The sequence below is a fragment of the Cervus canadensis genome, chromosome 4 (genome assembly GCF_019320065.1).
Source record: "Cervus canadensis isolate Bull #8, Minnesota chromosome 4, ASM1932006v1, whole genome shotgun sequence".
Classification (NCBI taxonomy): domain Eukaryota; kingdom Metazoa; phylum Chordata; class Mammalia; order Artiodactyla; family Cervidae; genus Cervus; species Cervus canadensis.
Genome location: NC_057389.1, coordinates 69482803 through 69498071, shown reverse-complemented (window position 1 = coordinate 69498071; position 15269 = coordinate 69482803). Strand labels below are relative to the sequence as shown.

The 15269-nt window shown below is 41.4% G+C and overlaps 1 protein-coding gene across 1 annotated transcript; it reads left to right on the top strand.

Annotated features, from left to right (window-relative positions):
- The first annotated feature begins 12412 nt into the window (after window positions 1-12412).
- On the top strand, window positions 12413-13154 carry LOC122439268 (peptidyl-prolyl cis-trans isomerase H-like). The gene is made up of 2 exons (XM_043464357.1): window positions 12413-12841; window positions 13035-13154. Exons 1-2 carry the CDS (start codon window positions 12413-12415, stop codon window positions 13137-13139), a joined length of 534 nt encoding a protein of 177 aa, XP_043320292.1. The 3' UTR covers window positions 13140-13154.
- The last annotated feature ends 2115 nt before the right edge of the window (window positions 13155-15269 follow it).

Here is a 15269-nt window from a genome sequence, read left to right as displayed (position 1 = left end):
GTGCTCAGCCTTCTTTACGGTCCAGCTCTCACATCAGTATATGACTACTGGAAAAACCATGAAGTGAAGTAAAGTGAAGTCACTCAGTTGTGTCCGACTCTTTGCGACCCCGTGGACTGCAGCCTACTAGGCTCCTCCATCCGCGGGATTTTCGAGGCAAGAATGCTGGAGTGGGTTGCCATTTCCTTCTAGCTTTGACTATATTTTTTAGAGACCTTGGTTGGCAAAGTGATGTCTCTGCTTTTTAATATGATGTCTAGGTTTTTCACAGCTTTCCAAGGAGTAAGTGTCTTAATTTCATGACTGCAGTCACTGTTCACAGTGATTTGGGAGCCCAAGAAAATAAAATCTTTCACTGCTTCCCCTTTTTCCCTTCTATTTGCCCTGAAGTGATGGGACCAGGTGCCATATTGCAATAGCTTATGCACTATCACCAGCTTTATGTTTAAAACCCAATCCTATCATTTTTCTGCATAAAAATATTTAGTCTCATCACTGCCCACAGAACAAGCACAGCTCTCTCAAAGTATTCTCAGCATAACTTTCTACGTCTAGCTCCTATCAGTCTCCAGACTAGACTCCAGCTTCCATTTCCTAGGGTCACACATACATGCCTTACTGTCTGTTATACAGTTTTCCCATTATCTAAAACTAACTTTCTCTCCTTCCGATAAAGAATTTGTAATCACCCTCCAAAGCTCAAAATCGACATCTCCTCCCTGATTCTCCATTCAAGACACTTGGGTGCTTCTTCCATCAGTCAGTCAATAAAAACTGAAAGCCAACTATGTGCCCTAGTACTCCTCTGTCCATGGAACTCTCCAGGCAAGAATACTGGAGTGTGTAGCCTTTCCCTTCTCCAGGAGATCTTCCTGACCCAGGGATTGAACCCAGGTCTCCTGCATTGCAGGCAGATTCTTTACCCTCTGAACCACCAGGGAAGAATAATACAAGGTACTAAGGCTACAGCAAACAAGAGTCTGTCTGACCCAGATTCTAGTAGTGTGCTGCCGTGCTGAATTGCTTCAGTCATGAAAAACTCTTTGCGACCCCATCGACTGTAGCCCACCAGGCTCCTCTGCCCGCAGGATTTCCCAAACAAGAATACTGGAGTGGGTGGCCATTTCTTTCTCCAAAATAAATAAATAAACTTTTTTTTTTTTAAAGAAAAGCTGATTGTTGGCAGCTCAATAATTATATATATTTTTGAAACATAAAGGACTTCCCTGGTCGTCCAGTGGTTAAGACTCCACACTTTCCATGAAGGGGCACAGATTGGATTCCTGGGCAGGGAAGTTCCCCATGTTGTGGGGTGTAACCAAAAATTAACTAATTGATTAATTAGTTATAAAACAATAGCATAAAAAGCAAAAATTGTTAGCATTAAGCTATTTTAATTCTCTAGCATTATTCAAGAAGTGTGAAAAATACTAATTTAGGGTAAATTATGGTGAGCTAAGAATGTTTATTATAATCCCCAGATGTTGTTGTTCAGTCACTAAGTCATGTCCGACTCTTTGCTACCCCATGGACTGCAGTATGCCAGGCTTCTCTGTCCTTCACTATCTCTCGGAGTTTGCTCAAACTCATGTCCATTGAGTCAGCAATGTCATCCAACCTCTGCTGTCCCCTCCTTCTTTTGCCTTCAATCTTTCCCAGCATCAGGGTCTTTTCTAATGAGTCAGCTCTTCACATCAGGTGGCCCAGGTATTGGAGCTTCAACTTCAGCATCAGTCCTCCCAATGAATAGTCAGGGTTGATGTCTTTTAGAATTGACTGATTTTATCTCCTTGCTGTCCCAGGGACTCTCAAGAGTCTTCTCCAGCACCACAGTTCACACCACTAAAAAAGTAATCAAATAATAATCAAATATCTAAATAGTTAAATGCTAACGAAAATAAAGACTAAAAAGTGGAATGATAAAAATCATTGTTCAGGGCTTCCCTGGTGGCTCAACAGTAAAGAATCTGCCTGCCAATGCAGGAGACACAGATTCGATCCCTGGTCCAGGAAGATCCCACGTGCCTGGGGCAACTGGGCCAGTGTACCACAACTGCTGAGCCCATGAGCCCTGGAGCTTGTGCTCTTCAACAAAAGAACCCACCGCAGTGAGAAGCCCGAGCACTGCAACTAGAGTAGCTCCCGCTCATCCCAGCTAGAGAAAAGCCCACGCAGCAGCGAAGATCCAGCACAGCCAAAAATAAATATATAGATTTTTTTAAAGTCATTGTTCAATACAAAAGAAGGCCAAAAAAGAGAAAAAATGAAGGAACAAAGAACAGATAGAACAAATAAAATAAATAGCCAAATAGAAATAAACCCACTATATCATAACAAAATTAAATGGAAATGAAGTAAAATACTCTAAATAAAAAATAAAGATTATCAGACTGGATTTTAAAAATACAACTATATGCTATTTACAAGTGACACACTTTAAATATAAGGTCATCAAGATTAAAAGAACACAAAAAAACAGGATCAAAAAAGATGTGCCATACAAATACAAACAGAAGAAATTAGCTAAATTATTATAGGGCAAAATAAGCTTTCAGATAAGTTCACACTGATAAAAGTGTTTGTATAGCTGAAAATACAAGTTTCTAATTATATCTTTAGAAATAAAATATATGAAACAAAAAATAACAGAACCAAAAAGTAGACAAACCCACAATCATTGTTGGAGACTCGAACACACATGTCTCAGTAATTGACAGAACTAGTAAAGTATCAGTAGGGATACAGAAGATCTGAACCTACTATCAACTACATTGGCATAACTAAATAATAATACAATACTATACCCATCAACTTCAAAATACATTCTTTTTAAATACAAATGAAATGTTCACCAAATAGACCAATATGCTGGCCCATAAAACAAATCTCAAGAGACTTCAAAAGACTGAAGTTTTACACGGTATGTTCTCTGATCACAATGAATTAAATAATAAATTAACATGAAATCAAAAGGAGCCCCAAATATATGGAAATTAAGCAACTCATTTATACAAAGCTCAAGATCAGGCAAAACGAATCTACAGAAATAGAGTTGAAGATTATTTCTTTTGGGTAAGAAGAGACAGTGAGCATTCTGAGACTCTGAATGTTCTATATCTTAATATAGGCAGTGGGTTTACAGATGTATTTATATATAAAATTCATTCAAGATTTATATTTATACACTTTAAGTAAGTTGTATATAAAAATGTAAATTAGAGGGACTTCCCTGCTAGTTCAGTGGTTAGGAATCCACGTGCCAATGCAGGGGACACAGGTTGGATCCCTGATCTGAGAAAATTCCACATGCTGCAGGGCAACGAAGCACGTGAGCCACAACTACTGAGCCTCTTTACCACAGCTACTAAAGCTTGCATGCCCTAGAGCCTGTGCTCCTCAGAAAAAGACGCCTCCAGCATGAGAAGTTCATGCACCTCAGCTAGATGGTAGCCTCCACTTAAGGCAACTAGAGAAAGCCCGTGCACAGCAGCAAAGACCCAGCGCAACCAAAAAGTAATTAATTAATTAATTTAAAAGAAACCGATCGCTGCTAATTTTTTTTAATGTAAATTAGAATAAAAGACATTGGGAATTCTCTGGCAGTCCAGTGGTTAGAACTCAGCATTCTTAGTGCCAGGGCCCAGGGTTCAATCCCTGGTCAGAGACCTAAGATTCCACAAACTATGTGGTGCAGCCAAAAAAAAGCATATAAAGAAAACAGACATTAAATTCCCTAGTACCTAAAAAATATCTAGTTTATGGTTGCATTCTAAGTCACTTCAGTTGTGTCTAACTCTTTGTGACCCCATGAACTGTGGCCCACCAGGTTCCTCTGGCCAAGGGATTCTCCAGGCAAGAATACTGGACTGGGTTGCCATGCCCTCCTCCAAGAGAATCTTCCCGACCCAAGGATCAAACCTGCATTTCTTTATGTCTCCTGCATTGGCAGGAGGGATTTTAACCCCTGGGAAGCCATCTAGTTCATGGAGAATGCTTAATAAATGTTTAATGAATTAAAAAAGGAGGGAGACAAAAAAAAAAAAAAAAAGGAGGGAGAAATAAAGAATAGAATGAAAAGGTCTAACATACTTTTAATATCATTTACATCAATTAGATTGGCAAGAGATAAAGAAGTTAGCTAGTACCAAGTGCTATAGAGAATGAAAATCAGTGGAAACCCTTATACTTTGCTGATGAGAATATACATTGATTCAATCACTTTAGAAAGCAATTTGGTGTTAGCTTATAAAGTATATCATTCACATACTCTGCTGCTGCTGCTGCTGCTAAGTCGCTTCAGTCGTGTCCGACTCTGTGCGACCCCATAGACGGCAGCCCACCAGGCTTCCCTGTCCCTGGGATTCTCCAGGCAAGAATACTGGAGTGGGTTGCCATTTCCTTCTCATGAAAGTGAAAAGTGAAAGTGAAGTCTCTCAGTCGTATCTGATTCTTCACGACCCCGCGGTCTGCAGCCTACCAGGCTCCTCCGTCCATGGGATTTTCCAGACAAGAGTACTGGAGTGGGGTGCCATTGCCTTCTCCTCACATACCCTATCACCTGACAATTCAGCTCCTAGGTGTGGATCCTATGAAGCTCCTGCCCAAATGCCCCAAGAATTAATTATAAGAATGTTAATAGTAGCGCTGCTGAAGAGCAAAAACTGGAAACATCTCAAATGTCCATCAGTAGTAGAACAGATAAGCAATTATGGTATATACACACAATAAAATATTGTCCCCCAGTGATTATGAATAAAACATAGTTGCTTGCAACAACATAGATACTAGAAATTTAATGTTAAATGAGAAAGGACAATCACAGAAAAAAATACAAGCAGTATGATATGCTTATGAAGCTCAAATGCAAACAAAATTAAACAAAATGTTGTCTAAGCATATATGCAACTTGTTTAAAGCAAGGAAATTATAAATACAAAATTCAAAATGACAGTTAGGAAGAGGTGGGGAGACAGATAACATCCTAGTTCAGACTGGATGGTGACTTCATGAGTGTTCATTATATTTTCACTCTTTATAATTTATATGTAATATTTTATATGTATTAAATATGATAACAAAATATTTGTAAATAATGAAAAAGGCAGTAGAAAATGTTATAGGAGCATGCAGAAAATGAGTTGTTTACTTCTTCCTGGAAGAGAGGAGACATTAAGGAGAATTTCATCTAGTAGGTGTGTCAGGAGTCCCCAGGTTCAGTGATTCACTAGAAGACCTCAGAGGACTCAGTATATAACTGTACTCATAGCTATGATATATTTTAGCCAAAAGACGAAAAATAATCAACAAAGGGAAAGCGGGCACGCGGCAAAGTCCAAAGGAAACCAGGCATAAACATCCAAGAGTCCCTTCCCAGTAGAGTCACACAGGACATAATCAATTCCTCCAGGATGAAATTATAGCCCCACCTGTGAGGTGCTGTCTACCAGAGGAACACGCCTGAGCCTAGGAATCCATGGTTTTTATCAGAGGTTAGTCATGTAGGCACTCTGCCGAGCATGTATGAAAATTTCAGACTCCTAAAAGGAAAGCAGGTGTTTAGCATAAACCATATTCCTAGCACAGTTTAGGCTCAGTGATCCACTGCTATATGTTAGGGTAGTTAGAAACCCTCCTAAAATCCAAATTCCCAGATGCTAGCCAAAGGCCAACCTTGAAAGCAGGACTTTCAGAGAACAACAGTCTCAGGCCTGCTACATCAACTTTTTTCTGCATAGTTAGTAATACTGCGTCTGATATTTGAGGTGAAACTTCAAGAAACATGTCAAATGGATAAAGTAATGTGGTGAAAGAGCATTAAAGCCAGTAGGAACAGTATTTGCAAAGGTAAATAGGTATGAAAAGATGCCCTAGTTGGGTAACAAACCACAGTGGGGAAGTCCTTTCAATATGGGTGGAGCACAAGGTACTTAGGGTTAGGGTTAGACTTAAATTGAAGAAAGTAGGGAAAACCACTAGACCATTCAGATATGACCTAAATCAAATCCCTTACGATTATACAGTGGAAGTGACAAATAGATTCAAGGGATTAGATCTGATAGACACAATGCCTGAAGAACTATGGATGGAGGTTCGTGACATTGTACAGGAGACAGGGATCAAGACCATCCCCAAGAAAAAGAAATGCAAAAAAGCAAAATGGCTGTCTGAGGAGGCCTTACAAATAGCTGTGAAAAGAAGAGAAGTGAAAAGCAAAGGAGAAAAGGAAAGGTATACCCATTTGAATGCAGAGTTCCAAAGAATAGCAAGGAGAGATAAGAAAGCCTTCCTCAGTGATCAGTGAAAAGAAATAGAGGAAAACAATAGTATAGGAAAGACAAAAGATCTCTTCAAGAACATTAGAGACACAAAGGGAACATTTCATGCAAAGATGGGCACAATAAAGGACAGAAATGGTATGTAGGTGCCAAGAATACACAGAAGAACTATATAGAAAAGATCTTCATGACCCAGATAATCATGATGGTGTGATCACTCACCTAGGGCCAGACACCCTGGAATGAGAAGTCAAGTGGGTCTCCTTAGGAAGCATCACTACGAACAAAGCTGGTGGAGGTGATGGAATTCCAGTTGAGCTATTTCAAATCCTAAAACATGATGCTGCACTCAATATGCCATCAATGGCCACAGGACTGGAAAAGGTCAGCTTTCATTCCAATCCCAAAGAAAGGCAATGCCAAAGAATGCTCGAACTACCGCACAATTGCACACATCTCACACACTAATAAAGCAATGGTCAAAATTCTCCAAGCCAGGCTTCAACAGTATATAAACCAAGAAACTCAAGTTGGTTTGAGAAAAAGCAGAGGAACCAGAGATCAAATTGCCAAGATCCGTTGGATCATCAAAAAAGCAAGAGAGTTCCAGAAAAACATCTATTTCTGCTTAATTGACTATGCCAAAGCCTTTGGCTGTGTGGACCACAATAAACTGTGGAAAATTCTTCAAGAGATGGGAACACCAGACCACCTGCGCTGCCTCTTGAGAAATGTGTATGCATGTCAGGAAGCAACAGTTAGAACTGGACATGGAACAACAGACTGGTTCCAAATGGGGAAAGAAGTACGTCAAGGCTGTATATTGTCACCCTGCTTACTTAACTTCTATGCAGAATACATCATGAGAAACACTGGGCTGAATGAAGCACAAGCTGGAATCAAGATTGCCAGGAGAAATATCAATAACCTCAGATATGCAGATGACACCACCCTTATGACAGAAAGCGATGGAGAACTGAAGAGTTTCTTGATGAAAGTGAAAGAGGAGAGTGAAAAAGTTGGCTTAAAACTCAACAGTCAGAGCCACCTGGAAAGTTCCTTCACATATACAGACATACATGCATATAGTTACAGATCTACAAATCATTGATAATGTACATACATTATGGTCATACAGATTGACAGGAGATTGAATACAGATCTGAAGGCATGATGGGACTCATATTTGTGCATTTTTGGATTCAGGCCTATTAATGTTTGAATACAGACATACACAAGTAGGGGTTGTGCCATAATTCATACCAGAATAAGACGTTAAGTCCTTTCTGACCAGCTTACTGAAAATGTGAATTGAATATAAGTAAGAAAAGCAAAAGGCAAAATTTTATATACTCCATGGAGATGATTGTAAATTTTTATTAAAATGTCAATCAGTTTAAAAAAAAAAACTCAACAGTCAGAAAACTAACATCATGGCATCCGGTCCCATCACTTCATGGCATATAGATTGGGAAATAGTGACAGACTTTATTTTCTGGGGTTTCAAATCACTGCAGATTGTGACTGCAGCCATGAAATTAAAAGACGCTTGCTCCTTGGAAGAAAAGCTATGACCAACCTAGACAGAATATTAAAAAGCAGAGACATTACTTTGCCAACAAAGGTCCATCTAGTCAAAGCTATGGTTTTTCCAGTAGTCTTGTATGGATGTGAGAGTTGGACTATAAAGAAAGCTGAGTGCCGAAGAACAGATGCTTTTGACCTGTGGTGTTGGAGAAGACTCTTGAGAGTCTCTTGGACTGCAAGAAGATCCAATCAGTCCATCCTAAAGGAAATCAGTCCTGAATATTCATTGGAAGGACTGATGCTGAGGCTGAAGCTCCAATACTTAGGCTACCTGATGTGAAGAACTGGCTCACTGGAAAAGACCCTCCCTGATGCTGGGAAAGATTGAAGGCATGATGAGAAGGGGACGACAGAGGATGAGATGGTTGGATGGCATCACCGGCTTAATGGACATGAGTTTGAGTATGCTCCAGGAGTTGGTGATGGACAGGGAGGCCTGGTGTGCTGCAGTCCATGGAGTCGCAGAGTTAGACACAACTGAATGACTGAACTGAACAAGATGCTTGGGAAAATACCAGAAGAAGGAAGTGGAGAGGGAAAGAGTCAGACTATAATGAACCTCTTACACCACAGTGGGACATTTTAACTCTGTCCTGAAAGCAATGGGGAGACAAAAGTTTTGTCAGTGAGGGGGTAGAGTACAATGCCTAACTGAAACAGACTGTTTATGTCCTTCCAAAATTATGATGTTGGAATCCTAATATCCCTGTTATGGTACTTGGAGGTGGGCCCTTTGGGAGGTGAATAGGTGATGAGGATGGTACCCTTATTAATGGGATTAGTGCCCTTATAAAAGAGATCCTAGAAAGCTCCCTCACCCTGTCTGCCATGTGAGGACAGACTATCTATGAACCAGGAAGAAGGCCCCCACCTGACACCAGCTCTGCCAGCACTTCAGTCTTGGACATTCCAGCCTCCAGAACTATAAGAAATAAATGCTTGTCATTTAAACTGCTCAATCTATCATAGTATGTTATAACAGCCCAGATGAACTAAGACACTGGCACATAATGTAGTAGGCTCTAAATAAAGCCTGCTGATTTGATGTGACTAAAACTACTATGCCAGTTCAAGATCTGTACTGATTTCTTGAAAATCCTTTGGTAGAGATGACAGAACTTCATTGATCATTCTAAGCCATTCTAGATTTCATTAGATACACTAACTAGACTATATCACTCTGACCCACAATCAAATGTACAGACTATTAATTGAAACTGGTTCTCAGAATTATAGGATCTAAAACTGGCTCTAGAAAAGCAGGATTAAAGTGATACAGTCTTTACCGAGATGGAGACTAGAGTGTAGTATCAATTTGTTAAATTACAGGAAAATGTGGGTCTTGGAATAAACCGGTAACAACTACTATGTATTATGTGCCAGGCAATGTGCTAGGTAGTTTGAGATTATTTTTGTTAATCTTCACAACCACCATTTAAAATGGTTATCATTTTTTCATTTACAGATGAAGAAGCCGACTTACAAATGTGAAACAATTTACCTAAGGTCACATAAGTCATGGGAGCAGAATGGAGCAGTTGACGTCAAGCTGAGAACCTCACAGCTTTAAACGACTGCCTGTTTGTTTTTTTCCTCAGAGATTATTGAGGTTAATCCCCAGCGGCTTGCCTCAGATATCATCTAGGTCCAAAATATCATGACCATCCACTGCCCCTCATATGGCTCTGACTATCCACCTCTTCCTCCCCAAGGGTGACTTGGTAGAGCTTAAAATAGTTAGAATCCCTAGGCTGCCACAAGGGTAATGAGAAGAAGCAGTCTTATCTGTTTACTCTAACTTGCCATACAGACATGCTCATTTTCTAAGTGGCCTATGACACTGAAAAAGTTGAGCAGCTCTACTTGAAACCAGTCTAATCTTCCTCCTCTCAAAATCCTCCGGAAATCCCAATCTGGGATCAGCAAACTCCAGTATACCCTCAATCTGTCCTTGGAAAGTCACTGAATTAAAATTTGGCATCTGCTGAAGACACTGCTTCCCTGAAGACACTAATAAAAATGACCCAGCCTGAGAAATAGACTAGGATTGTAGCAAAGATCATTCCCAGAGTGTGGCTTTTCCACCATTTCCCTCAGGAACACCCATAATGTTTTTTAGATTAATTTTTCAGGTTTGAGATAACACTTGGTCATATCCTGTTTAAAAAAAACAAACAAACAACTAATCTATGGCCACTTCTAACAGCTAGAGACGTGTTTGCCTCATATAGGGTAGCCCAGAAACCATCATGATCCCCTCAACTGTGGCTTCATTGTTCCACCCTATCCACACTAGACATGTATTTTGTTTTTGTTTTTTTCTGTTTTATTTTATTAATGCTTCAAATTGTTAGGAAAAACGCCGCGGGAGGAAAAAAGCCGCCTCTAAGGACCGGTGGTAAAGGCCTTTATTAAGCGTCGCTCTTGGGCAGAACTCCCAGGGGCTGGTGAGTGAGGAGACAAAGGGAGTCTGCGAGGTATGAGGGGTGGGGAGGGGTTTTATAGCCAGGGTCGGTGTCCAAGCCAGGTCTTTTCATATAAGGAAGAAAGCGCGGGCTACAGCGGTGGTCAGTGTCCGAGGGCTCTATGTTGGTACCTGATTGGACCAGGCTGCAGGGGGCCAGCCCCTGGAAGTTTAGCCAGCCTCCGGAATTTGCCTTGCAGCACTTTTCCCGGGGGCATGCCCCGACCTTTCACAAATGTCTTGGGCCTTGTAGACCAGGATGGAACTGTCCCTCTCAGGGTTCGCTAATTATAGAGATAGAAAACAACTTGCCTTCAATCACACTTTTTTGTGCAAACCAACCAATCCAAACCAGTATGCCTAACCACCTCCTTTATGGACTCTCATGCACCAAACCAATATTCTCACTGCCCTAAATCACCCAGGGCCAGGTACCAGAAAACTAGGGATCACCCATATGGCCCAGAGCCCTGTTGAGGTTATTCAAACTGGGACTTCCCTGGTGGTCCAGTGGTTAAGAATCCACCTGCCAATGCAGGAGACATGGGTTCAATCCCAGGTGGGAGAGGATCACATGTGCCACAGGGCAACTAAGCCCGTGTGCTCCAGCTACTGAGCTCATGCACCACAGCTAGAGGAAGCCCACACACAATGAAGACCCAATACAGCCAAAAATAAAAATAAATAAATATTTTAAAATAACAACATTCTTTAAAAAAAAAAAGGAAAAGAAATTTTCAGAGTAGCCAACTCAATCTCTTTCTTTGCCTCACCCATTCCTTCTTGTGGAAACCATAATAAAGTCTCTGGGCAAAGCTTTCTACACACACCTTCTGCCTCCTGGCCAACTTTCAGGCTTAGGTCCCTGCATGCGCCTCTTGGGAACTCTGCATAATAAAACTTTCAGTGGCATTGGACTCCTGTGTCATAACTCAGCCACCTCTATAAATTAAGTACTGGGCACAATCAAAACATTTGACACTTCCATTATAGCAGTTAACATATACTCTCAGATATTATGTATATAGTAGATACTTTCATCTCCAGAGTCTAATCTCTCTGAGAGCATGAACCATATTTTACTAAAAAGCTCTGTAGTGTGGGTTCGCATGCCCAAGAATGCACACAATCAGTGTTTATCCAACTAATTTGCTGAACTGTGGTCAATTCCTGTCCCTTGGCAAAGCCATTTCCTTGCGATTGTTCTTCTCCCATAGCAACAGTACACCGTAGGATATGCAGAGAAGTGGTTCTCATTTCCCACAGGGAAGAAATAAAAAAGTCAGCCCCACAAACACAAGGCATTACCTAGACTACTGAGTCCCAATAAGGAGTCCAGGCCTAGACCAATATTAGAGGCATTTACACAGAGACAAAGATGCAAACCGGTGACATGGCTGTTCAGATAGTGCTGTGGCTCAGGACTCTGCGTCAGTAACAACACAGGAGACAAATCGTGACAGCATTCATTGGAGAATAAATGGAAATTATTTTGAGTATCTAATTGGATTGACAATGAGGAACTGGGGATTCTTTTTCAAAAACCTAAAGCATCTTAACTATCCCATTCTCAAGATTTGCTCCACTGTTGTTTTTTAAATTATATATGCTTGAGTTCTGGGACTTAAACAGAGATACTCTCTATCCCTCAGTATTTCTGGCTGAATAATTCAGATGCCCTGGAGATGGAGATGGCAAACCACTCCAGTATTCTTGCCTGGAGAATCCCATGGACAGAGGAGCCTGGTGGGCTACAGTCCAAAGGGTTGCAGAGTTGGACATGACTAAAGCGACTTAGCAAGCAACAAAATGCAAATATAAGTATCTAGAAATACTCTTTAAGATAAATAAGTAACATATAGTCATCGGTTTTTAGGTCATCTGTTATTGGCAAAAAGACATGGATTTGCAGTCTGAGGACTGGTGTGTTCAAGTACAAGAGTGACTAGGCTCTGTCATTAATCAGCTGTGTGACCCTGATAAAATCTTTACCTCTCTGCCTTTATTGACAAATAAGAATCTATCATAAGAGAACCACCCTGACGCTTAAATGTTAAAGATGCTTCATCTGCTTCTGGCGTGAGCCATGGCGGTGGCAAATTCAAGTTCTATCAATCCCATGGTATTCTTTGATGACAGCATTGGCAGCCACGAAGTTGGCCGCATGAAGACTGAGCTCTTTGCAGACGTTGTGCCTAAGACTGCTGAGAATTTTAGGCAGTTCTACAAAGAAGAACTCAGAAAAGATGGGGTTCCAATAGGATACAAAGGGAGCGCCTTCCACAGGGTCATAAAAGATTTCATGATTCAGGGTGGAGATTTTGTTAATGGAGATGGTACTGGAGTCACCAGTATCTACTGGGGGCTGTTTGCAGATGAAAATTTTAAGCCTAGACACTCAGCTCCAGGCCTGCTTTCCATGGCAAACAGTGGTCCCAGTACAAATGGCTGCCAGTTTTTCATCACCTGCTGTAAGTGTGATTGGCTAGATGGGAAGCTCATGGTGTTTGGAAAAATCACTGATGCATGGAGAAGGAAATGGCAACCCACTCCAGTACTCTTGCCTAGAAAATCCCATGGACAGTGGAGCCTGGTGCAGGCTACTGTCCATGGGGTCGCAAAGAGTCGGACATGACTGAGCGACTTCACTGTAACTATTCTGCATATAAGTTAAATAAACAGGGTGACAATATAAAAAAAAAAAAAAAATCACTGATGCACTTTTGGTGATGAGAAAGATTGAGAATGTTCCCACAGGCCCCAACAATATGACCAAGCTGCCTGTGGTGATCTCACAGTGTGGGGAGATTTAGTCCAAAGGGAGACTGAATCAGACCCTCTACCTCTGCCACTGCAGGCCTTCCCTTGCTCGATGTGATGCTCTTGAATAAGATAACTTGGATTGGCCCCTGTGCTGGTTTCCCTGCTGGCTGCTGCCCCATTTGACCAAGAGAGCTTGGAAGCATCACAGATTCAGAACCGAAGATTTTGTGTTTAAGTCAACTGTAAATAAAGTTATTGATTTTTTTAATGTTAAAGGTGCTTCATAAACTACAAAGCTCTGCACAAACATTAGTCCTCTCTTGCACTGGAAGCTCCAAAGCCTGGCATGAGACCTGGCACAGAGCTAGAATTCAAAATCCACAGACTTAAGTAAGTAACTTATGAGTTGTGTGATCTCAGGCAACAAAAATCTCTTCTCCTGTACTTCCTCCTCCTCCTCCTTTGATATCACTGTCATCCTTGTTCACTGGACTACAGTCATACTGTCCATTTTCTTGTCCTCCTAAACAGCAAGCTTACTCCTGCCTCAGGGCCTTTGCACCTACTGTTTCCTCTGCCTGGATCACTCTTCCCCAGCTCTTTGCATGGACATTCCATTCTCCTCAGTCAGGTCTTAAGCCAAATGTCATTTCTTCAGAGGCTTTCTCTTACCACCCTAACTAATGTTCCTCTCCTATCATTCACCCAATATATATTCCTGCTTTATTTTCTCTACCTGTTGACTTATTACACTCTCCTTCACTAGAATAAAAAACACTCTACTAGAAATTCCTTGTCTTTTTTTTTTTTAATAATTTATTTGTTTGGCTGTATCAGGTCTTAGTTGTGGCACGTGGGATATTAGATATTCATTGCAGCATGGTGGTTCTTTAGTTGCAGCATGTGGGATCTGGTTCCCTGACCAGGGATTGAACCTGAGCCCCCTGCATTAGGAGTGCAGTCTTAACCACTGAACCACCAGGGAAGTCCCTCCTGTGTGTCTTGTTCACCACTGTATTCCAATGCCCCAAAACATCTAGCTCATAGAAAATTCTCAACAAACATCTGAATAAATAAGACTGAAATAACTTTATATCAAAAGTTTCATTTATTCAACAAATATTTTGTATGCACCTATGAGGATTCAGGCTTTATTTCAAAGTGGCGGAGATTCAGCTGAGAACAAAAGAGACAAAATTCCTCCTTTCTTGGGGCTTGCCTTCTAGTGGGGAAACAAACAAGATAAAAAGAGAAGTACATGCTATATCTGACAGTGTTTTAGGGAGAAAAAATAAAGAGAGCTGTAAAGGAGGATATGAAGTGTATGTGGAGGGGCACACAGAAATGAGACTGAGCCATGATGGTATATGGGGGAAGTGCATTCCAGAACAGGGTAAGTGGGACAGGAATGTAGGGGTTGGAGGCTAACACAGTAGGTGATGAGGTCAGGAAGGTTAAGAGAATTCATGTTGTATTGTGCCCTATCGACTAAACCAAGGACTTTGACTTTTACGAAAGAACGATGAGAAGGTTTTGGAGAATTTAAGCATGGGGTATCACGATATGGCTTGCTTTAAGAGGATCGCTGGGGCTGCAGTTTTGGGAATACCTGGAAAGGTAAGTGAAGGGACCAGTAAGGACATTAAAAATACCATAGCAAGAGATCGGGACTCCGAAAGACTAGGGAAGGAACAGGTGCGGGGTTGGAAGATTACATTTTGACTTTTGACAGTTACTTTGGAGTGGAGTTTAAGGAGAGTTCTGGCCTAGGCGTCAGCACCTGGAACTCAAATGGTACCTAATATAAAAGTAATCGAGTCCCAGCTCTATCGCTTACTAGTAGCGAACTCTTGAGTAAATCATTTCTAGGTTCTGAGCCTCCGGTGCCCTACTAGTGAAATGAAAAGGATATTCCCATATAACAGGGCCTTCATGAGAACAAAATGAGAAGTCTCAAAAGTTGGCCGCGAGCAAGGTGAGAACCCTGAGCCAAGGACCGCGCGGCCCTGCCCCAGAGGAGAGGACTGCCGTGGAACGACTGATTTTCGAATCCACCGCACGAGCTCTGCAGCGACAAGAAAGAAGCGCGCGTGCCAAAGCCGCAAAGGAGCCTGCGGTGCCCAAACCTCGCGAGATTTCTTGGCCGGGCAAAGTCATCTTCCCAGCCACATCTCGCGAGA

What these genes read in the sequence shown, in the direction of transcription:
- LOC122439268 (XM_043464357.1), top strand. Translation starts at nt 12,413, where the DNA reads ATGGCGGTGGCAAATTCAAGTTCTATCAATCCCATGGTATTCTTTGAT. An exon ending in AGCTCATGGTGTTTGGAAAA is followed by an intron (nt 12,842 to 13,034) that starts ATCACTGATGCA and finishes AAAAAAAAAAAA; the next exon opens with ATCACTGATGCACTTTTGGT.